The following is a 23,584-nucleotide window of genomic DNA, read 5'->3' on the forward strand; positions in this document are numbered from 1 at the left end:
TTACTGTTGGTAAACAGACTGCCGTACGTTCACTACATTTTACCGGAGTTTAGGAAGATTTCGTCGTCTTCTCTTCCTATCTCAAGTCAAAACATGCGTCTGCGTCCGCGGGGTATATGTAGAATTAGAGGCGAGTATAACTGCTGTGTTGTTAGACAGTGCTAAACTACACGGAGTTAATGGACAACAAGTAAACACATTTCGATTGATGCGCACAGTGATAATCTTTACACTATAAATTTCACTACCTATAAATGTTGAATAAACTGTGTTTTTCCATTGCTACAATGTCAACTTCGTAACTCGAAAACTGGATACTCGCGTGTAATACAACCAGATATCGAATCTATGTCATAAATACGTTTGAGGTGAGCGGACAGAGAGGTAATGTGGTCGACAATCCCAAAAAGCCGATAAGAAATTTTGCAAAACTTGTGGAAGAGATGTAGCATATGGTGCACCATGCCCAAAATGATTTATGACATTGGCTTATCAATATAATTTATAAATAGGGGATTAAACGTTCAGCTGTCTTAACTGTGTGAATGCTAACAGTAAATATTTAAGAGGGATATGTTGTCCCTGTTATCAGAACATGTAGAAATTGAAGGTTAAATAATAAATATGAAAAAGGACAAACTTACCACAAACAATACAGAAATGATCTTCACGGGAAAATATGTGGAACAGGACACAAAGTTACATCGATAGGATGATTAAACTATAATATAAGTCAGGCATTGAACCTTACTTGCTTGCTGCAATGATGTCCTCATTTGAAAGTATCAAGAAAGTAAAACACCAATAAATTTTGGTTAACTGGCTAGTGCTCCAAGAAATAAAGAAAATTTGGCTAGCTCCAGCGAGTGATCTGTTGCACAATTATTGTCATGTTGACATTTTGTGTAATTGTGTATATGACGTCTTGATATTGGTTGACGTTATATGCTGAGTACTTGTAGGAATAAAGAAATTTTTATTGATGCCAGTTTCATTTGTGTAAAATAATTGCTATGTTTAGAAATGATTAGAAGTTTTTAAAATCAAACAAATTCATGCAGGGAAGCAAAAAATGCTGTTATGATATTTTTGTATAACACTAAAGTTTGCATTGGATAAAGTGCTCCAATTCTCCTATAGTTAATGCCTTTCACTTCCGAATGCTTCATGTCTTTCACTTCTGGAAGAATTTTCTCAGATATATTAAGTCCTGGGACCTCTTGTCCTGGAAATGAAAGAAATGTGGTCTTAAACATGTTACCCGTATAGAGCTTTGCTCAGGTGCCTGACGAGCTTCATTCTTATTTAAAGACTTAGTTAGGATATTAGTCTTACCATATAAAACGTTTCTGATGATAATTTATTGGAATGGTCCTATAAATAAACCTGCTGAAATGTTGGCAAAAAGGACTATTTTCTTGACATTTAGATGTAATTCTTATTAAGAAAAGGAATCCTTATCTGTATGGAAAAACTTTCCAATTTTTGAAGATTATTTTATGGTATAAAACAGAGGCACCATACTTGCAGTGCATGTAGGTAATGTACAGTATGGATGCTTATGCATTTTCCGATTTACCATTCAAATTTTTTTTCATCAGAACTGCTATATGCTTTCTAAATAATTTGTCAGTGTTTTACAAAAATTGTACACACTATTGTTACAGGATTTATTCAGCATTTATTATTTTCTTTCCTGCAAGATATATTTAGGAATCAGCATGTTGCATATACAGTAGTATGCCTGCAACTGATACTTATTTTGTTAATTATCTAGATAGACAAAAACTTCTGATTTCATTTTAAAATAAAGTAAAACACTTAAATGTTTTGTTTTACAGAATAAAAACTGATGTATGCAGTGCTGGACATTATAGTATATAAACCTTTATGTAAGTATGATGTTGTGATAAGTCTTTTCATCTTGATTATCTGTACATGCACCAGTTGCATTTTTGTTATGATTTATGTGTATCCCAATTACTTTCTATGATGGTGGGCTTGTTTCAATTACCAAATAGATAAGGTAAAGGGGATATATTCTCAATTTTGCTGAATTAAAACCAGTGACATTAGGGGTTCCTCAGAAAACAATATAGTCAGGAAATTTGAAGCATGAAATGGATGGGGACCAGAATTCTGCTAATAAAGTAAACAGTAGATCCTGTATTAAGTTTTTGTTTAGGTCCTGTATTTTAGTTTCAGACAGGTGATGGGTACCAAATGGTACCTTTTTCAGTTATTGTATTCACTGATAATTTGTGAAACATGTGTGCTGAGTATGGAGCGGTGAGGCAATGTGACCGTTTGATTAATTATAACAGAAATATGGCACAGCTGATAAGGAGACAGACTTGCTTCAGAATGGTTCGGAAACAGAGAGAGGATCTGTTATTTCAAACTAGAGATTTAGCAAGTTGGCACGAGGTAAGGAGACTGTTACAGCCAGAATTATATACACCCATATTTGATGAACAAAGACATCCTGATAATGCAGGTGAAACAGCATCAAACTGTAAAACAACGGAAAACCAGTGTGTCAATCATAGCATAGTCGGATACGAGGTCTTAACAAAATTATGTCGATCACTGAAGCATTCTCTTCAGCAGAAGTGTGTACAGCTAAGACATCAGAAGTATGACTGCTATTCAAGTAATAAGGATTCACTGACTCCGGGAAGAACACATACCGAACAAAGTATTATTTTTCACAGTTGTGTGGCGAAAGCAATGTCTAAATTTTGCAATTGGTCAGAGCCAATACCTGAATTTAATGTTGTGTTAGATACATTAAAAGATAATTGTGTATCTAGGCCTACCTCTCAGAATTTACATGGACAGCTACTGAAATCAAATCAACTTTCTTCATCCAATATTTTACCATATGGATATCGCATTAAGGTGAAATATCCGATGCAGTCACATCTAGTAAACCACTACAGTGTCGGCCAGATCAGTATCAGATACTTCCTATACCCTGACAACAAAAGTGGCAGACTGCTGTCTGTGCACCATCCAAGTATTACCTCAACTCATTACAACTTGTTCTCATCTCTAGCTGTAAACAACAATTCTTCTCAGATGAGACAATCTCATATTTTGAACTTGGAACCTGTGCTGAGCTGTAGTTTGAAACGGGGACTGATTTCCAAGAATTCATACAACTTCCCAGAACTGAAGGAGGAAGATTTAGAAGAGAGTTATATGAGAGGGAGTGGAGCTGGAGGTCAGGCTGTGGCAAAGACCAATAACTGTGTGGTACTTCTTCATAAACCTACAGGCATCCAGGTCAAGGTGAGTAGCAACCATGTCATATGACTAACTCACAGGTCAAGGTCAGTATGTCCACTGTGAGATGTGATCCTACAGACATCCAGGTCAATATATTTAACAACCATGTTTCTACTATGTGATGTGACCCCACAGTCACTTAGGTCAATTTAGATAGAAATCCAGGAATTTGACTAGCTCATAGATCATGGTAAAGCATTTAGCAACCTTGTCATGTGGCTAGTTCAAAGGTTAGGCCAGTATACCCACCTTGAGATGTGACTCCCCAGACATCCAGGTCAATGTAGGTAAAACACTATAAAATATCAAGGTTAAGGTCAGTGTAGCCAAGGAGTTATAAATAACACATCCAAGATGCAACAGGCATCACTGTTAGTATCAGAATATTAATGGTTTTTATAGGAAAACCGTTATGAAACTCATAATTCTGTGCACTTTTTTGTATGATGTATACATAGAAGGAAATTTAGTAGGTGTTTTAAATTAATGTAAAAGAAAATCCCATGAAGTAGGGCTTTCATGAAAAAAGCTTTGTCAATTTCTATATTTCTCTCTTTCTTTTTTTAATCTTAATATTGTCTAGATATCTCCTTTCTTTGCCTTCAACTGATCTCTTTCATATTTTCCTGAATGCCGGTCTGATTCTACCATATTTGTAAGACTCTCAGTGTTTCTGTATTCAAATCTGTCAAGAGGTTTTTTCTCTTTCACTTTTTGATCAATCTGTTATGGTTGATCATGAAAACATATTTACCACTGCTTTCCCTCATGATACATTGACTGAACAAGTTTTGGAAGAGTTATTGCCCTTTGTTCTTCACATCTTTTTAATTATACTGAGATATCTGTAAATGTATTCCCTCAGTTTTGCTATATGGCATGATATTGTGCTTTCTCAGTGGCATATTTACAGTGGTAGAGATATTTTGTTTCCTTTCCATCTTGCTGCTACAGTTAGAATTACAGCTTTAAGTATCTACTTTTTTTGTGGCTGAACTGCACGAACAGTGGCCGGGTGGTGGTCAGCCACTGGACGAACAGTGGCCAGGTGGTGGTCGGCCACTGGACGAGCAGTGGCCAGATGGTGGTCGGCCACTGGACGAGCGGTGGCCAGATGGTGGTTGGCCATTATTATCGCATATTGTTTTTGTGAATTTAGTCTTGTATCATGAAATAATACTTGATACAGCACGTTGAGAAACTTTATAAAATAATGTTTGATTTTGTAGATGCATGTGTCACGCTCACTTGAAGAAAACAGGAAGAGAGCAAGAGAGAAAATGGTAGAAAAACTGGATTTTCATTTCAATGGAGAAAACAGCTTTGCTGAACAAAAGAAGGCAGAGAAAAGAAAAGCTAATAAAAAAATGAAGAAAAAGGCGGAGCTTGTTCGTGAAAAAATGAAACAATTTAGGGAGGGACTTAACAAAAATGAAAATGGACCTGATGTGAACTGATTTTAATGATTGTGCCAAAAATTAGTGGAATTGATATTTCTGTAAAATGAAACTGTTCCTATCTTAAATTTACAAAGTAAACACAGATTTGACAACATAGCCTATAATTTCCTGTAACTGTTAACATACCTAGTTTAGTGGTATAATCTAGCACTTTTAGAGCTGTAAATATTGCTCTAAAAACTTAGTGCTAGTTTGTTTTCCGTATTTTCTTGATATACTAGTAGTTGTTGATGTGCTAATTCATTGTTTTATCTTATTTGCCAAAAAATAATAACATAAAAACTGAAAAATAAGCCCATTCTAAAAATAAGGCAATAGTTTCTCACCTAACTAAAAACTGTATTCCCAACTTTTGAAGAAAATGTGCTAGCTTATTTTTGAGTTTTTAGCTATTGTGCATCGTCTGTTGTCGTGCACCATGCGCCATTCATCATCTGTAAAATTTTCCTGTAAAACACTAATCTGGCTTAACGTCTGGTCTGAAACATCATTGGGAGTGGGGAATAATTTCTTAAATTCAGAAAGTTGATTTGACCCCTTGAGGTTGGTGGGACCCGAAATAGGAATGTTTGTCAATATTTTGCTTCAAAGTGCTATTAGACAAAATTTGGTCTGAAACATCATTGAGACTGGAGAAATATTTTAGCAATTCAGAAATTTGATTTAGCCCCTAGAAACTTTGGCGTAAGGCCCAAAAAAGGAAAGTTAGACAATATTTTGCTTCAAAATGCTACTCTTGCTTAATGTTTAAATGGATTTCAACCAAATTTTGTCTGAAACATCATTGAGAGTGGGAAATAATTTCTAATATTCAAAAAATTGATTCGATCCTTAGGGAAAATTATTAAATAATTTTGCTACAAAACGCTACTCTTCCTCAAGGCTTTAATGCATTTAAACCAAATGTACTATAAAACATCATTGTGGGTGGAGAATCATTTCTTAGATTCAGAAAGTTGATTTGACCACTAGAGACTTAGAGGTGGGGCTCCAGAAGGGGAAGTTAGACAATATCTTGCTTCAAAACACTACTCCTTAATGCCTTGGTAGATTTCGACCAAATTTGGTCTGAAACATTACACAGTACTAATATGATTTCTATTGTTGTGATAAGTAGAGATTACTGGAGCTGCATGGTAATGTGTTGACAGGCTGATTGGTGTGTAATACTGCAACATCACTGACTCTCCTAGCACCTAATTCTGGTGATTGTGGACGTTATCAACAGTCTTAAGTACCTTATTCTGGTGGTTGTGGGCGTTATCAACAGTTCTAAATACCTTATTCTGGTGATTTTAGATGCCAACAATAGCCCAAGTGACATTACATGTGAATTTTGAACTACTGAAATAATAATGATATTTATATAATCCTTCACGTATAAATGGTTGATTGCTGTAATTGTGTTTGGGAGGAGATTGATTGTACCAACACACCTGGGTTGTTTCAATAAATGACAATGGACAGTGAAGGGTTCCAGGTTACCAAGGACATGTAAGTAGAAATACCGAATTACAGGTTAATGAAAGATGAAAACTTAAATAAGTCAATATTTCTTTGTGTTTTTTATTTCTTAAAGACGAGAAAAATTCTATTGTGATCATGGTAAAGCTATCTGTATTATCGAGAGACCTCTGTTTTACGGTGCTAACATATTTTTTGTACTGGGCTAAACTAAGTGGTACCTTGGGATATAGTATATGGTTTCAAATTTCAAATAATACATTACAGAATCTCAATAAGTAGTGCTATTGATTTCCAGGTACAATGGCCTCACCATAGACACAAGTAAACAGGACTGGAAGGAAGCTCTTCCAGGAGATATACATCAACAACTACAAGGTAAAGTAATAATTAATGATTTATTGATCAGAATTAGGGAGTTGAAACAATATGTGCCAGCTTAAAAAAAAATTGGGCGGTCAGTAAATTTTATTACTGTTGACTGGTTTTGCCAATATTGGGCTCATCAGGACAGTAGAACATGTTGTTGACACCCTTAAGTACATAAAAATGGTTCAGAGTATGACATATTTTTAATTGTACATTTTGATATACTGTACGTTACAATATAACCGAATTTGTGTAGTTATGTATCGACAAAATCTGAGTATAGGAAATGATACATTTATCATTGACCAGTCATATGATCCTTCATCTTGACAGTCTGTGCCTTCTGACAGTATCCTAATTCTCCGTAATCCATTGTACATGCCACCTCTTCAGATACATTTGATATCGGAGCTGTGTCATCAGAGTTGGAATCACTCAGAGTCAAATATTGTTTATTAAGTTAATCCATGAATTCCTCCAATACGGGTCTAATTTTAGTAGCTTCTACTGTGGTGATTGCAGTCTTCGGTTTTTACTCTGTACTTCACTTTCTCTGTTCTTTCGTTAGAGCTGCCATAGGCCTCTTAATGATTTAAGAGCTGTTGTATCAACAGTAATGAAGGTTTACACAAAATTTACGAAGCTGTGTTCCTATTGTATATAAAGTTTATTCTTGGCATTATATTACCTTCACAATTTGATATTGATTCTGTAACAAAACCAAAATCTGTTTGGTATTTTACATAAGTTTACTGCCTATAGCTACCTTCAGTAACTTACCATCATGACAATATTTTTACAGATGCCATTGAAAAATGGAAGACTTCTGGTGTTAGAGCTCTGTGGGTGAAAGTACATAAGAAACATTCATCATTTGTTACCGTTTGTGTACAGGTAAGTTGTCTGTGTATGCCTACGTGAGTACAGGTAAGTTGTCTGTGTATGCCTATGTGTGTACAGGTAATTTGTCTGTGTATTCCTATGTGTGTACAGGTGAGTTGTCTGTGTATGCCTATGTGTGTACAGGTAAGTTGTCTGTGTATGCCTATGTGTGTACAGGTAAGTTGTCTGTGCATGCCTATGTGTGTATAGGTGATTTGTCTGGTCTGTGTATGCCTATTTGTATACAGGTAAGTTGCCTGTATGCCTATGTGTGTACAGGTAAGTTGTCTGTGTATGCCTATGTGTGTACAGGTGAGTTGTCTATGTATGCTTATGTGTGTACAGGTGAGTTGTCTGTGTAGGTACTGGAAAGTTGTCTGTGTGTACAGGTGAGTTGTCTGTGTATGCCTATGTGTGTACAGGTGAGTTGTCTGTGTATGCCTATGTGTGTACAGGTGAGTTGTCTGTGTATGCGTGTACAGGTGAGTTGTCTGTGTATGGCTATGTGTGTACAGGTGAGTTGTCTGTGTAGGTGCTGGAAAGTTGTCTGTGTGTACATGAAAGTTGTCTGTGTGTACAGGTAAGTTGTCTGTGTGTACAGGTAAGCTGTCTGTGTATGCCTATGTGTGTACAGGTGAGTTGTCTGTGTATGCCTATGTGTGTACAGGTGAGTTGTCTGTGTATGCCTATGTGTGTACAGGTGAGTTGTCTGTGTATGCCTATGTGTGTACAGGTGAGTTGTCTGTGTATGCCTATGTGTGTACAGGTGAGTTGTCTGTGTAGGTGCTGGAAAGTTGTATGTGTGTATATGAAAGTTGTCTGTGTGTACAGGTAAGTTGTCTGTGTGTACAGGTAAGCTGTCTGTGTATGCCTATGTGTGTACAGGTGAGTTGTCTGTGTATGCCTATGTGTGTACAGGTGAGTTGTCTGTGTAGGTGCTGGAAAGTTGTCTGTGTAGGTGCTGGAAAGTTGTATGTGTGTATATGAAAGTTGTCTGTGTGTACAGGTAAGTTGTCTGTGTGTACAGGTAAGCTGTCTGTGTATGCCTATGTGTGTACAGGTGAGTTGTCTGTGTATGCCTATGTGTGTACAGGTGAGTTGTCTGTGTATGGCTATGTGTGTACAGGTGAGTTGTCTGTGTATGGCTATGTGTGTACAGGTGAGTTGTCTGTGTATGCCTATGTGTGTACAGGTGAGTTGTCTGTGTAGGTGCTGGAAAGTTGTATGTGTGTATATGAAAGTTGTCTGTGTGTACAGGTAAGTTGTCTGTGTGTACAGGTAAGCTGTCTGTGTATGCCTATGTGTGTACAGGTGAGTTGTCTGTGTATGCCTATGTGTGTACAGGTGAGTTGTCTGTGTAGGTGCTGGAAAGTTGTCTGTGTAGGTGCTGGAAAGTTGTATGTGTGTATATGAAAGTTGTCTGTGTGTACAGGTAAGTTGTCTGTGTGTACAGGTAAGCTGTCTGTGTATGCCTATGTGTGTACAGGTGAGTTGTCTGTGTATGCCTATGTGTGTACAGGTGAGTTGTCTGTGTATGCCTATGTGTGTACAGGTGAGTTGTCTGTGTATGGCTATGTGTGTACAGGTGAGTTGTCTGTGTAGGTGCTGGAAAGTTGTCTGTGTGTACATGAAAGTTGTCTGTGTGTACAGGTAAGTTGTTTGTGTGTACAGGTAAGCTGTCTGTGTATGCCTATGTGTGTACAGGTGAGTTGTCTGTGCATGCATATGTGTGTACAGGTAAGCTGTCTGTGTATGCCTATGTGTGTACAGGTAAGTTGTCTGTGTATGCCTATGTGTACAGGTAAGCTGTCTGTGTATGCCTATGTGTGTACAGGTAAGTTGTCTGTGTATGCCTATGTGTGTACAGGTAAGCTGTCTGTGTATTCCTATGTGTATACAGGTAAGTTGTCTGTGTGTACAGGTGTAAGGTAGATAAGGTTAACTCATTCTACTTAATTGAGGCACTGCCTTAGTAATCTTTGATGAAATACAAACCAAATGATGTGGAACTTTAAAACTAAATCACAAATTTCGTTGCTTTTTACTTTATATGTGAATTATTGAGTTTCACTAATTTCTAAATTATCTCCCACTAAATATATGTATCCTAATTAAAGCCAGTGAATTGATAATAGTTTTAATTGTTTAATGTTAATTGTGTACCTACATTCTCTCCACATAGCTTGGATTAGATTTCCACCATGCCAAACCAGGATATGTGATGTTGAATCAATGGCTAGCTGAATCTGAAGAGAATAGACTACCTGGATTTGCTAACCAGTATTTAGGTATGTATTCCACTTGTGTACAGCTAACTTGCTCAGAAAGTAATTGAAGCATATAATTACCATGACAGCATTCATTATCCATGTGTTGTAACAGTATAATACCTAGTCCAGAATGACTGAAGGTAGTAAGGACTTAATTTAGTATACAGCATTCAATTCATTCTGGTAAGGGGCATCTGATATTTTGAAATATTTTTTTACATGAAGGACATGAAATCTCAGGCTGCAGGGGTTGAAAAGAGAAAAGAGTGATAATCTTAGAATACTAAACCTTGAATATAATTTTGACCGTACTGTCACGGACAACTGACTTTGGCTGAAAAAATTTAACAACTTAGAATGCAGAAGTTATTTGGGTGGACTAACATGGCTCAATAAGGATATACAGAAATTTTGATATATTTTAGATGAGTAATTTTCTTTTTAATGTTCATAAGTCCATCTTTGGCCCAAAATTTCAGCCTCAAACTGCTCCACTTTCTTTCTTTGGTCTGATCATACCTATAGGCAGATTTACACAGCTTCTCAACCCTTCCATGCCAACATTGGTGTATACCAGTGTTTTCATGTTGGGTGTTTGTTTAATGCTCAAAATTGCTATATTTTTTCTGTCCCAGTCGATGAAGACATACATTATAACAGTTGTTTTGGTCACTGTTGGACTAAGAATTGTTATTTAACTTGTACATTCAGAAAGAAATTTTGATTATTTGTGTTAAGAAATAAAAAAATTTCTATTTCAGCCGAAATATTTTACTTTGTCTTATAAAATAAACAAATTTCGCCTCATGTGTGCTAAAATTTGGAATAATTAGTGACCAATAATTATTGTTTCAAATCTGAAAGACAGTGCAATCATATGTACCAGATATATACAAAGGCATTGTGTTTATTTATTGAGAAAGCTGGCAAAGTTAAAAAACCACAAAAAAAAAAAACTAGAAATAGTTGTTTATTTTTGTCTTGTATACATAATCATGGAGTGACATTGTGGCATTTCTTTTCTGGAGGAAGTATCAACATTTGTGTTAAATTTCAGGTAGTTCAATTAAATTACAAGTGTTATCATCACCAAACCTGCTTAATGGTTATATGGAAGCAAGAGTTTCATGTATAGCTGACAATGAATTGGACTTTGTTTATCAATTGTGCTATGTTAAAGTTCTGAATTTAGCTCCACATTGAACTTCATTCCTCTTCTAAGAACATATACACCTGTATATAACAAACACATTTCAGATTCACAACTTCACTGAAAGATACCTGTTAATTGGATTTTGTTCAGAAACTATCTGAAAGTTAGTGTTGAGCTTTATTTCTCTCCAAGTACATTGTCGTAATGAGATCTGGAATACACTTGTACATATTTATGGTCGTATCAACACAGGTTCTGTATTTCACCTACAGTTTATTGTGTTGCCTGCAGGGCTGGCGAACACTTAGGGATCACTTTGCCTGATGTCACTCGTCATCATCCGTACAAAAGTTTTCCAGACTTTTTTCGGTAATGCTTTCAGTTATCAGAATGAAATTTGGTATATGGCTTTTTGTTGCAAGGGTACAGATTAAGTTTGATTCCTGGCTCTCTGTGACCCTTCTTGGCAAAGTAATGCTCCTTTGAACTTAGAAAATTTCCTGGGAATATTGTTTTCTGAACTTTTTTGGCTTATGCTTTGAGTTATAGAAATGAAATTTGGCATATGGCTTCTTGTTGCAAGGGTACAGAATAAGTTCGATTCCCGGCTGTCTGTGACCCTTTTTGGCTGAGTTATGTCCCTTTGAACTTTTCCTCAGGAATATTGCTTTGTGTAGTTTTCCCTTTATGCTTCAAGTTCTAGAAATGAAATTTTGTATTACAACTTTATGGTTGATTGTTGCACATCCAGTTCAATTTCTGGGTGACCGTGACACTTTATGCAGGCGACATACAGTTTCGAGGAACTCTTGTTGCTTATTGAATTTTGTGACGGGTTCACGTTTTTGATTTAGCTCTATACATTGAGCTTATCATCTCTTCAAGTACATGTGCTGTCATAACCAAATCTGGAATATGCTTTTCTCTATATGGATGGCCATCTCAATACATACCAATGGTATTCTCAATTAATAATATAGAACCATGAAGATACCAAGTACAACACATTTGTTTTATCCTGATGATTTAGAGAAGTGAAGAATCGCGAGACGTAATTAATTCCTGTTCCTCTACTGTTTGATTATAAATTGTATTTACCTGTATTGTATTCAAGACTTTGTGTTATATTTGAAGGTGTGGCAGGCTTTGTCATCAATGATGACAACCAGGTCCTGGTGATTCAGGAGAGATTCAACATTATTCAAAAACACTGGAAACTTCCTGGAGGATTGGCAGATGAAGGTATACAAGGATCATGTGACAACACAATTTGTTAGAATATCAATTTTTCACATCAAAAAATATTTTCGGATTTCGATATCATCAAAAAAAAAATTTACATTGAAATTGATATCTTGCGTAGTAGTTTTTCATTAAATTTCCAATATATATGTTTCCAGGATTGAAATTTTTTTACTCCAAAATCAAATTCTTCATATCAGAAAACATGCAGTATCTTTGATATCATTAAATAGACATGATTTCATAAAATTAAAAAAAAAAAGAAATAAAATTTGAAGTCAGACAATAATTTTTGATGTAAAATATAAATACTTTTTCAAATAAAAAAATAGGGAATAATTGTAAAATTATCATTATTATTACATTCTTAACGGCCCATCAACACATAAAAGGTCATTAGGGCCATAAAACGGTAAAACACACAGCAATCCAATATAGTTGTAAAATGGCGAGGTTATCAACTTATCTTCTCATTTTTTTTTTTTTTTTTTTTTATGTCAGAAAATCAAAATTTTTGATATCAAGATATATTTTGATGTCAGAAAATATTGAATTAATAGTTAAAAAACACTCTACATGTTTCTCGCAGTATAGTCATCTTTGTACAATTTATTCTAATGTCAGGAAATAGAGCTTATCACACGATTTCAATTTTAGTTGGGTACAAATTTCTTAATTCAAACAGATAAAATCTCGCTGTTTGCATAAATGTGATGACTCAGATCTGTCAGTTTTTTCATTAGTGTATAAAATACGAATACAAAATATAAAATATTCTACCATCTCTTAAGAACAGAATGAGAATGTGGCAGTTTTGGGATATTTTTTATAAGTGATGTCATAAGAATAGAAGTTGATATTATTTTTTTTTTACAAGGACTTCTGTTCTAGAATGTGTATTGAGTATTAAATTGACTACAGGTGAGGACCTGGCAGTCACATCTCGGCGGGAGGTATTTGAGGAGACAGGAGTTGAAGCCGAGTTTGTATCTGTATTAACATTCCGACACCAACATAACTTCCGCTACGGCTGCTCTGATTGGTACTACATCTGTTTGATGAAGGCGGTGGGTGGGTCTATCAACCCTTGTCCTCAAGAAATAGCAGAGTGCAAGTGGATGGATGTAAGTCAACAGCAACAAATATACTGAATTAAGATTTCTGTAATAAATGCAGTTTAACACAGACATGCCAGTTGCCCCTCCCTGAAAGATATTTTTACTTCCTGTTACATATAGAAGAATATGCCAGTCGCACAGTCCTGTAGGATATGTTTACCTTCTGCTACAGAAAGAAGAGTATGCCAGCCACCCCTCCCTTACAGATATGTTTACCTTCAGTTACAGATAGATGAGTATGCCAGCCACCCCTCCCTTACAGATATGTTTACCTTCATTTACAGATAGACAAGTATGCCAGCCACCCCTCCCTGACATATATGTTTACCTTCTGTTACAGATAGACAAGTATTCCAGTTACCTATCCCAGAAAGATATATTTACTTTCTGTTACAGATAAGACGAGTATGCCAGCCACCCTTCCCTGACATATATGATAACTTTCAGTTACAAATAGACGAGTATTCAAGTTACCCCTCCCTGAAAAATATGTTTACTTTCTGTTACAGATAGACGAGTATGCCAGCCACCCCTCACTGACAGACACCAATAAGTTTGTTGTACAGTGCTATAAAGAACATATTGCTCGCGGCAACTCCGTGTCAATATTTGCCACTCCCATCCTCTCTTACAACAAGAAAACCTACCACAATATATACAGTATACAGTCATCCCACAACACACATACCAAATCAGGCCAAGAGGAAACCGACACAAGCTGAAATATAAGTGGCAATCAAAGTTAGGATACTAATATATATATATATATATTTTTAAAATTGTAATCTTTTAAAAGTTTTATAGGGACATTTATGAACAGGAATGTTAAAACTTTTTATGCAAATTGATGAATGAAAATTAATTAAACAGACAACTATGTTCTTATATGTATTTTATTAATAAAAGATATCAATTTATAGACAGAAATATCTGCCTCTGAAATTGTTGACTACAGAATAAGCTTTCCGTATCCGTCAGTCTTATTCACTGCAAAGATGGATTTTTTTAGCCAACTACCATCAGATAACCTGCCTTTCATGTCTGTCTATCTCTTCTATAATCCATTCAACTCTAATTCACTCTTCAGTGATTCAAATTTTCACATTCCTTGCTAACTCTTTGAAGCAAAAATGTTGTAATTTACAAGAAAGTCCTGTAATGGACAATGGTTTTCTCCGTTAATTTTATTTTCAGGGTTTCTATATTTTCACAATATCAAAAAACTGAAAATTAGATACTCTCGAAATTAACCACCTATAGAGTATTCCTCTGTCAAGCCACAACTGATCCAATGGTCCTACTGTAACATTAGTCATTTTGAGATGGAAGGTATTTTTAATTGTACAGATATACTCAGGGAACAAAAGTATATATATAAACTTTATCTATTTTACAACAATTGCAAAACAAGCTATCAGCTTATATCAACCACTCTTGTTGGCTTGGATGAAAACATGAAGGGGTCTTACCATGGATCACCCATGGAAAACCCATGTGATCTGGCATGTGACCCCGTACTTTTTCATGTCCATTCCGGTAATTGAACCTCGGACATTTGGTGAAAGGCAGGTGCGTTACTGTTTCATCACCCAATCACCCTGATCCAAAGTGTCCAAGTATACTCAGGTGAACAGTGTTTGGATTACCAAACATGAACTGATAGTGACAGGTAAATACTGGAGAATAAATATTTGTATAATCCTGGTGCTTGATGATCAAGAAAGATTCAAAGTGTAATTAGAAGTATTTGCTTAGGAGAGAAATTTATATATGATTATCAACGTAACATACATACATAGAGTCGAGGACAGTTATGTTAAATAAGATTGGTTGTAGACTAAATAAATAAACATAATAAATTTATGTAATGAAGGTTAAAAGAGGATTAAACATTTACTGGAATAAAGGTGAAGTATACGCTTTGATTTATGTCTTTATTTTTACAATGAAGGGATTTTAAAAAATGTTTCCAGAATCATTCAGAACTGAAAATCTCCCATTTTTTCTGTCTGCTTGATGACCAACTATTCATTTCCACTGACTGTAATATTTTTTTTCATCCTAAACAAAATCACTCTTGACAGATGACCTTTGGAAATTGAAAATTGAACATCAGCATCCCAAAAACAGTAAAGTTTCCTGTGATGAACTACCAGATGTTCACAGGAGGCCTCCTGTTGATAGGAAAGTTTTCAGTGCAGTACCTCCTTGCCTTTGGTACTGTTATTTGATAACATGTTGATCTTCTGTTACGGTAAGGGGCAACACTGACACATGATTTACACAGTTTATAAACGGCAGTGGCCATTGTTCTCTCTCGTCAACCAGGATTGGTAATATCACAGAACCCAGCCTCTGTTATCACACAACTAACACTTGTGTTAGTTTGCTGGAAAAGAATATTTTATTTATAGACAAGCAAAATGGGATAGTAGAACATTGAGCCACATAAACAGTAGATCTAACCTAAGTTTTTTGTTCATAAAAATGACCCAAAGATATTAATACTCTACATACCTTCATAATGTTTTGTAGAGCATGATATTTAGGAAAGCAAAATTTTTAGATAACTTTGGCATAATGATAACACCTTGTACAAACGATGGCCAGTGAGATAGGCAGGATCTTAACCTTCAAGGAAGATTATTATGTTGCCAAACACTCTAATCTGTTAATCTCTGCCACAGAACTCCATCTCGTCCTCAAGGATACTACAAAACTTAATGAAAGTACCACCTTGTAGATGTGTTCTGTAATTAGGCAAATGTGGAGAAAAGTGTTTTTCTAACTCTTTACAGCATATGATTATGGGAATGGAAGTTGAAAAATGATATGAAGATATCCCAAGGAAAGGAAGATAATTACCATTTTTGAACTTTTGACCAATGAGATCTGTCGGTGTCCATCGCTAGCGGTGATGATGATTCGTGTGTGTGGGACATGTGACCAGGTTTTACCCAGAGCTGCAGACCTATTCCTATCCCAGTCTCCGCTGACTACATTGTTGGTGATCTGTGAAATATAGAAAGATCAACAATAGGCCCATGGAACCTTAACAGTCATATGACTGTAAAGGCCTTTATATGATATAATAGCAGTAGTAGTTGTAAGAACAGTTATTAAATGACTATTCTAGCAGTAAAGGCAAAAACCACTCCTTATATTTCAAATTCTAAACATTCCAACAAAATTTTAGATGGCATCAGTTGAACCGAGAGGAAGTTTTAAAATCTATTTTACCAAGATGGCAGCCATATTGGGTTTTGGAGAAACCATGATTGTGCAATCATGTAACAATATGGCTACCATATTGAAATTTTGCGAAGCTATAAAATAACAATACTTTGTTGCTTTCCTTCCTGAACATTTTAACCAATATTCATTTCAATGGCACTTGAGGAACTTGAGAAAAATGTTTTTCAAGATGGTGGACATATTGGATTTTGGTCCAAAATGAAACAATGGTACAATCTCAGGATTATTTCAAGCGAAGTTTCAGCTCAATTTCACAGGATCAAAGAAGTTTAAAATGAGTATTGTTCAGAGAGACCATGACTGTCCCATCAAGTTACAAAATGGCCACCATTGCTGCCATATTGAATTTTTGATGAGGCCAATAAAACGTGACATTTGACCCTTTGGGTCAGATGACCTAAAATGTTTGTGCATATAATAACAGGTGAATTTTACCCAAACTTCATATAAAATTTTGATTAATGTTCAAAAAAAAAACTCAAAACAATTATAGGTTATAAATTAAACACCATGGAGTTCTCAACTAATTGTAATTTGACATTTTACCAGGATAGCTATAGAACAGTCAACTGCCAGTTGTTTCAGCTTTCTGGACAAAGTCACCATCAGTCCATGTCCTACAGAGAAATGCAAATGTAACATTAATTTCACTACTATGCACATGAATGAAGCATGGATGTTTGTCTATTCTTTGAAGTGATGACTTAGGGTTATTCCAGTAAAACCTCTATCTGACCTAAGGGTTTCAAGATAAATCACTTCTATCCATGATTTGGTTTCCTTCCTATTTCTTCTCCGTATATTACCTGGTATTCTATTCTAAGCAAACCCTGGAATTCTGAGGTGGAAATGACATTTCAGTGGCATTGTCGTTACTTTTGATTTCTTATCCCAAGTGACATCATAGTTGTCTTTATCCTGCAACTGGCACTGCCTTTTTCAGAATACACCTGCCACATGTATTTTTGTTGTATTTTTGGCAGTGATGGAAAACTGCTGTATTTTAACATGTGCCATAATTTGACAGAAGTACTCTCTGAATTTTCTTAAATATTATGTTTAGAAATATAAATAGTTGTTGAAAGAAGCGATTTTTACATGATGTAATGAACAAGGTGATTTATGAAAATTCATAAAATCGCTGTTATATCCGATGAAGTTTGGAATTATGTTTCCTTGCGGAGCAGTTATTTTGGCATCGGTCATCAGGCAAAATTCAGCGAAACGTCAATGTCCAGTAAACACAAATTGAACAAGGAAACTGTTTAAGCAAAAAATTCATTTTGTAAGTTTAATCATTATCAAGTTATCATAGCACTTATTTTTTTATTTGAGATGAAGACAACATTGACCATGCACGTTACAAAATGCAGTGGTTATGAAATACAAGGCAATCAGGTGTGACCCATACATGTACCATCGCAGAATGAAAGTGTATATCAAGCAAGATTTTTATCAGCATAGAGAATGAAACAAATTCCTTATTTTAACACGAATCCAATGATTATCCTCATTTGGTTGCCATGGATGCAAGTATTTTGTAAGTTGCACTCATTGATTTTGCGTGGGACTCACCTCAGGACTCACTGGTCCTAAATCTTACAAAGATTACTACCAACATTTTCACAAAATTGATTCCACTTCATTCAAGGATATTTCAGACAAAAATTTGGGCAAACTATAATCATTTCTACAGGAATATAAGAATTTGCTCAATTTTCCAAATGGGGCCTGGCCCCAGGGAGCCAAGACCCACCATATATACAAACTTGATTCCCTTTCACCCATGGAGAAATTGAGAAAGAATCCAGGCATTCTTAAAGGAGAAGCATTTTAAAGCAGAATTTGCTCCATTTCTTCCAATGGGCCCTACCCCTCTCACCCCCAGCAGTCAGAAAATCACCATTTATACAATCTTGATTCCCATCATCCAAGGATGCTTCAGACAAAATTTGGGCAAAATCTAACCATTTCTGCAGGAGGAGCAAGATTTTAAAGTATTTGCTCTATCTCCCCTGTTCGGCCCCATTCCCCCCATCCCAAGGTGCAGAAACACACTTTTTATAAGAATCCAGGCATTCTTAAAGGAGATGCACTTTAAAGAATTTACATTCTGACCAGGTGAATTAAAAACGAAAGCTGATTGTGAAAACTTACTTACCGTCCATCTGCTGACCACCCAGAACTGGGTAAATAACCGAGGCTATATTGTCTACTACAAGCAGTTTCAAGTTGCTATAGAAATCATCAGTCTGAAAGAGAGAATTTATATTATTTTAGACATCAATGTGTAAGAAAGAAATTAGCTATTACAGGTAGATGTTGAGACATGTTTGTAACATCCTTACTAACTTACTGAACATCTACACAAATAGAAGATTTAAAGCTGACAATGTAAATTAGAAATCTTAATGTTGAGATAAAAAAAAGACCAGAAATATTTCTGAAAATGCTTTCAAGACCCCTTCCCCACCACCATTTTAACACTATTTTGTGGTCATTGTATCTAAGGAACTGTTAGTTTTCCAAACTTTGCATGAAAACATGTACGGGCTTCCCAGGTTATACAAGACCTGCAACCTGTCATCATTATTTAAATGATGGTGCAGTGTGACTAATCTATATATCTATATATTGATACATTGCATAAGAACATACATTTACCAGCTTCCATTTTTTCTTGTATAACTGAAAAACCTTGAAATTGATGTTGAACATGTATGACAAAGCCCTTCAATATCAGCCAAACAATAGAAATACACATTTATTTGTCTTCCAATTTTCATATATACCCTCAGCCAAACATTTTTCAGGAAAAAAACACAATATATCAAAAATGATATGACAATGCCAAATCATACCTTGTTCTTCCAGAGCACAGAAATTAATTCCTGCAAAATGAGCTTTTACTATTTCCAGTTATTTTCTTTAGGGTAAAAGTTCACTGGTCAAATTTTTGCACAATCAATGACAGGTCATCTCCTTGCACATTTTTTACTAGTCAAGCATTTACATAACCATGAGTGTGAATAAAGCATTTTCAAAGCACTGCAGTAACATAGTAAAATTGGTTGTGTCTAAGAGTTTACTGCACATGAACATGTTTCAGGATATCTGTGATGGACTGTTTAACTGGGAGTTTGCTGTTTCTGTTTCATTTTTATTCTATTCATTGAGTATAATTTTGGAAAGTTGAGAGATATTGATCATCTTCATGCAATTTTATGGTCCTCGGGTGAGTGCACCTTTTAGTGTCACATATACATATTATCATAATACACAGGTGACTTTCACTACCCAGCGGTCAAGTTGCAAGCCTTTTATACCCAAGGATGCCCAAACTCGTTTCCAAGCAAGGTTTGCACTTAAATGTCTGCCACTTCCTTAAATATGCTGACCAGAAGATAAATTTATCACAGGGGGCATCACCAAAGCATTTTAGAAATGGAAACTTTTTTATCGTAAAACTTGCATTGTCAGACGATGCGATATCATAAAGTCAAAGGTGTCTGATTGCTATTTCTGTATTGTTATAAGATATACCTGTTGTAAAATATTACATCGGAGGTTTTCTAGCTCTGACAGCAAGGAAAACACATCAAATGCTTGATAACATCTCATTCTCTGGAATGTGGATTCCTCTATTTCCTGAAATTATAAGACCATGGAGTCACAACACAAAGTCTAAAAGATCACACAGCAACAATTAAAAACAAGAGTGCCGCCACAAAGTATCAAGATTGGTCCTTTTCATTATCGCTTTTAACTGTATCATAAATCTTACAAAAATCAATTAACCCAAAAATCGCCCCTTCATGCACATCAAACCATTGTATTAGTGACATTGAGCAAGTTTCATGAAAATCTGATGATTATTTTAGGAGGATTTGCGTTCACAAAGCTCCACTAAGAGCAAGCTACAGATACAAAGTTGAAAATGGCATAAATCTTACAAAAATCACAGAACCGCAAAATTGCCCCTTCATGCACATCTACCCATTGTAGTAGTGACATTGAGCAAGTTTCATGAAAATCTGATGATTCGTTTAGGAGGAGTTGCGTTCACAAGAAATGGATGTACGGACGTAAGTACAGACTGACAGAATGAGATGATGCCAATATACGATTGCCTCCGGCGGCGTATGAAAACCTGTTTCTGCTTTCGTGTTGGCATAAGTTAATATAGACATATCAGTCAGAAAATAGATTGAGACCATTGTTATGTATTAATGTTTTATTTAACCATTTAATTTTAAAAAGCAAATACCTTATAGTCTGGATAAATAGGGATTGTCTTAGGCTCAGTTATAGCACTGTATGGTGAAATATCAATGCTCTTTACCAATACACATGTCAATATTCCTTGCTCTACATACTGATCACTTATATACAGAGTAGGAGCTACAACAGCTGGTATGTACTCAATGTGACATTACAGAGAAATGGAAGATGGTATCACATGGAGCGATAATTGTGACACCAATATCCATATCAATAATTAGGCATACATGATGTTTTCAAATTATTTGATATTGTCATGAAACAAGAATAGGAAATGTATGGATTGTCACTTGACGGAGTTTTTTTTTAAATTTTATTAAAAATATCACATGTTCTAAATGTTGGCTTATTCAAACAATCTGGTGGGAGTTACTTTATCACTAATGGTTTTAACCTTTCCTGAATGCTCTGCTATCTGTAGCACTCGTTCCAAAGACAGAGCCCCACACGTATCTATGTAGTAAACATTCTGCTGAGCTCCACATATCACTGCACTTGCACAGGTCATACAGAACTACAAAAATAGAAAAAGCTTGTATATAGAATAACAGCAAGAAACAGGTCATACAAAACTACAGACACAGCTTACACATATAAAATAGGTCACACAGAACTACAAGAAATAAGGCCACATGGAAAACTAGTTACAATAAGGTCACGCACAACTAAAATCAGGGTCATACAAAATCAAACTATGAGTAGAAATAACTTGAAAAATAATACAATATAAAGTTGGTCATTCAGAACCATCAGCGGTGATTTCCACTGTAATCTTTGAAATCTCTCTTTTGTTTTATGTATATACTTCATTTTAGTGACTGCAGTTTCCCCTTCAGGTCTGTCATCTATGTTAAGGTCTAACCTGTGTTTTACTGCTGCAATCCCCCCCCCCCCCTCCACCCCCATCAGCATCCCTCTGTCTGTACATAGACCTCACCTGTATTCTACTTCTGCAATTTCCACCCCCACCCAACATCTGCATCACTTTGCCTGTTTATAGACCTCACCTGAGTTTTACCTGCTGCGATTTCGCCTGCGATCTCCGTCACTTCACCTGTATATAAACCTCCATCAAGCAAGTCATCAACCCTGCAGAATATAATGTAATACAAATTAAAAGCCAACAGCTGTACAGTTGGGGCTGTTTTCCCTTCCACAACCTTATACCAAGTAATTAATGATTAGAAAATGCTCTAATGTGGAAATTCAATCAAAATACTTTAACAAAGCAAGATAACATTTCATCTAGTTCAGCCTATCAAGAAACAGATTAATGAAGATACAAAAATGTTAATTTACAAGTAAGCCTATTCATAGATATCTATTTGTTTAACCTGTTACAGCCTGTGGTTAGAATGGATATGGAAGCCATTGCTGTTTCGTACATATCTGCACCACTGACTGGAAAAGATGCATTCTGGGCCAACAATACTCTACGCAATGCCACCAGTTCCTATTAAAAGAAAAAGTTATATATATTTTTTGTCAGAAAACTTGCAGTAAGACTATTTTGGAAATATAAGACATTTTAACAAGTGTCTCCACAATATTAAATGTTGCAAAAAATTGTTGTTTTGAGTTAAAACTTGATCATTTGTATGTAGAAATAAGCATTCTTATATAAATTGTCATTACCACCTGGGAGTAGTTCTTGGAGCTGTTGCTTTCAAAAAAATTTTTTAGGGAAATATTACATATTTTCTGATAAAACATACAAAGATATTTGATTTTTTTTCCTGCATTTACTTCAGAAAGGTTTCAGACTGATGAACCAAGAAGAACGAAAACAAGTTTACTTGCGAAAAGTTACCTTTTAACAAGTTTGACATATTTTGTAATTTTAAGCAGAGACGTGTCCTCCCTATAGCTATACCAGTACATTAATATGCTTTCCTTAATTGGTATGCATACAAATATTTATAATTACTAAATAATATAAAAAGACCGTTCTGATTATGATCTATCGTGGATGAGGATTTTTCCGTTTGACGTTACTACAGCTCTTCTGGGCTAATGGTTTATGTTTCCAATCTATACAACACAAATAAACTTGTATCTTGTGTTTCTATTTTGCTTTCGTTCGTTCAACCTTGTACGGGATTTCGTAATTCTGTGAGAGTGCTTCCAAGTCTGCTACAATAAGATCTGTCGCTGTCTTTATGCCTGCTTCTTTAAGTCTGGCATGAAGTGATTCGGTTAGTGAGGGACAAATTCCTAGTCGTATGGTTGACATAACTGCTTTCGAAAGATCCCCGCGAAAATAACGTAAACACTGTTTAGAGTAATCTCCCTTCTCAGATCACAACAGGAAGCACCAGTTGCTTGTTGACTTCCGCTTACACATGCGTCACAGACAGAGAATACTAGACGATCGATCGACGGACCAACTATTTCTTCATAATATGCAAAAGATACAATGAAAAGTTAACCTGTGGACAATAGCAAAGGAAAGGTAAGCTTAAAACGTGCAAACAAAGTGCGTGTTATAACAAATGTCAATTCTAAAACATAACGGTACAAGCAGGGAATGAAACATGGGTCTTCATTGAAATGTTTACAAAGGAATAACAGCCACTGGACCTGACCCATCCAATATATTGAAAACCTTATATACAGCCAGTCGAAATAGCTACCATCGGAAGCTGGACTTGAACCATCCGTCTTCTAAAAACCCCACAGACACATGGTCATCATTTCTACCCACAAGAACCACTGAACAGGAGCCACTGATCTCATAAAAACCCCATGGATAAAGCCACTCATAAATGTCCAAAAACAACCTCTGGACTTGACCCATTA

At 35.7% G+C, this 23,584-nt stretch overlaps 3 protein-coding genes across 5 annotated transcripts in view; 2 read left to right on the top strand and 1 right to left on the bottom strand.

Annotated features, from left to right (window-relative positions):
* The first annotated feature begins 1,793 nt into the window (after window positions 1–1,793).
* On the top strand, window positions 1,794–15,161 carry LOC132554477 (nucleoside diphosphate-linked moiety X motif 6-like). Of its 2 annotated transcripts, XM_060218898.1 has the most exons (9): window positions 1,794–1,892; window positions 2,325–3,294; window positions 4,521–6,245; window positions 6,514–6,593; window positions 7,387–7,478; window positions 9,649–9,754; window positions 12,024–12,131; window positions 13,053–13,255; window positions 13,759–15,161. In XM_060218898.1, the coding sequence occupies exons 3-9, from the start codon at window positions 6,205–6,207 to the stop codon at window positions 13,969–13,971; spliced, it is 843 nt and encodes a 280-aa protein (XP_060074881.1). In that variant the 5' UTR covers window positions 1,794–1,892; window positions 2,325–3,294; window positions 4,521–6,204; the 3' UTR covers window positions 13,972–15,161. The 2 variants fall into 2 exon arrangements, with proteins under 2 accessions (XP_060074881.1, XP_060074807.1); XM_060218824.1 differs by lacking the exons at window positions 6,514–6,593; window positions 7,387–7,478; window positions 9,649–9,754; ... (1 more) ...; window positions 13,053–13,255; window positions 13,759–15,161 and having other exon boundaries at window positions 1,796–1,892; window positions 4,521–6,203.
* A 111-nt stretch (window positions 15,162–15,272) lies between these two features.
* On the bottom strand, window positions 15,273–23,018 carry LOC132556127 (DNA repair protein RAD51 homolog 4-like). The gene is made up of 9 exons (XM_060220547.1): window positions 22,875–23,018; window positions 22,120–22,238; window positions 21,793–21,874; window positions 21,180–21,299; window positions 20,048–20,152; window positions 18,666–18,756; window positions 17,051–17,121; window positions 16,115–16,261; window positions 15,273–15,638 (listed from the first exon to the last, which is right to left on the bottom strand). The coding sequence occupies exons 1-9, from the start codon at window positions 23,016–23,018 to the stop codon at window positions 15,570–15,572; spliced, it is 948 nt and encodes a 315-aa protein (XP_060076530.1). The 3' UTR covers window positions 15,273–15,569.
* A 125-nt stretch (window positions 23,019–23,143) lies between these two features.
* LOC132554845 (serine/arginine repetitive matrix protein 2-like) overlaps window positions 23,144–23,584 on the top strand; it is a 167,106-nt gene continuing 166,665 nt past the window's right edge. For both annotated transcript variants that reach the window (XM_060219204.1, XM_060219277.1), the window contains exon 1: window positions 23,144–23,237. The gene's annotated coding sequence lies outside the window, so the exon portion shown is untranslated. The remainder of the gene's footprint in view (window positions 23,238–23,584) is intronic.

The sequence above is a fragment of the Ylistrum balloti genome, unplaced genomic scaffold, assembly GCF_031769215.1.
Source record: "Ylistrum balloti isolate Yb309-2 unplaced genomic scaffold, AGI_CSIRO_Ybal_v1 Utg369566, whole genome shotgun sequence".
In the NCBI taxonomy this organism is placed as follows: Eukaryota; Metazoa; Mollusca; class Bivalvia; order Pectinida; family Pectinidae; genus Ylistrum; species Ylistrum balloti.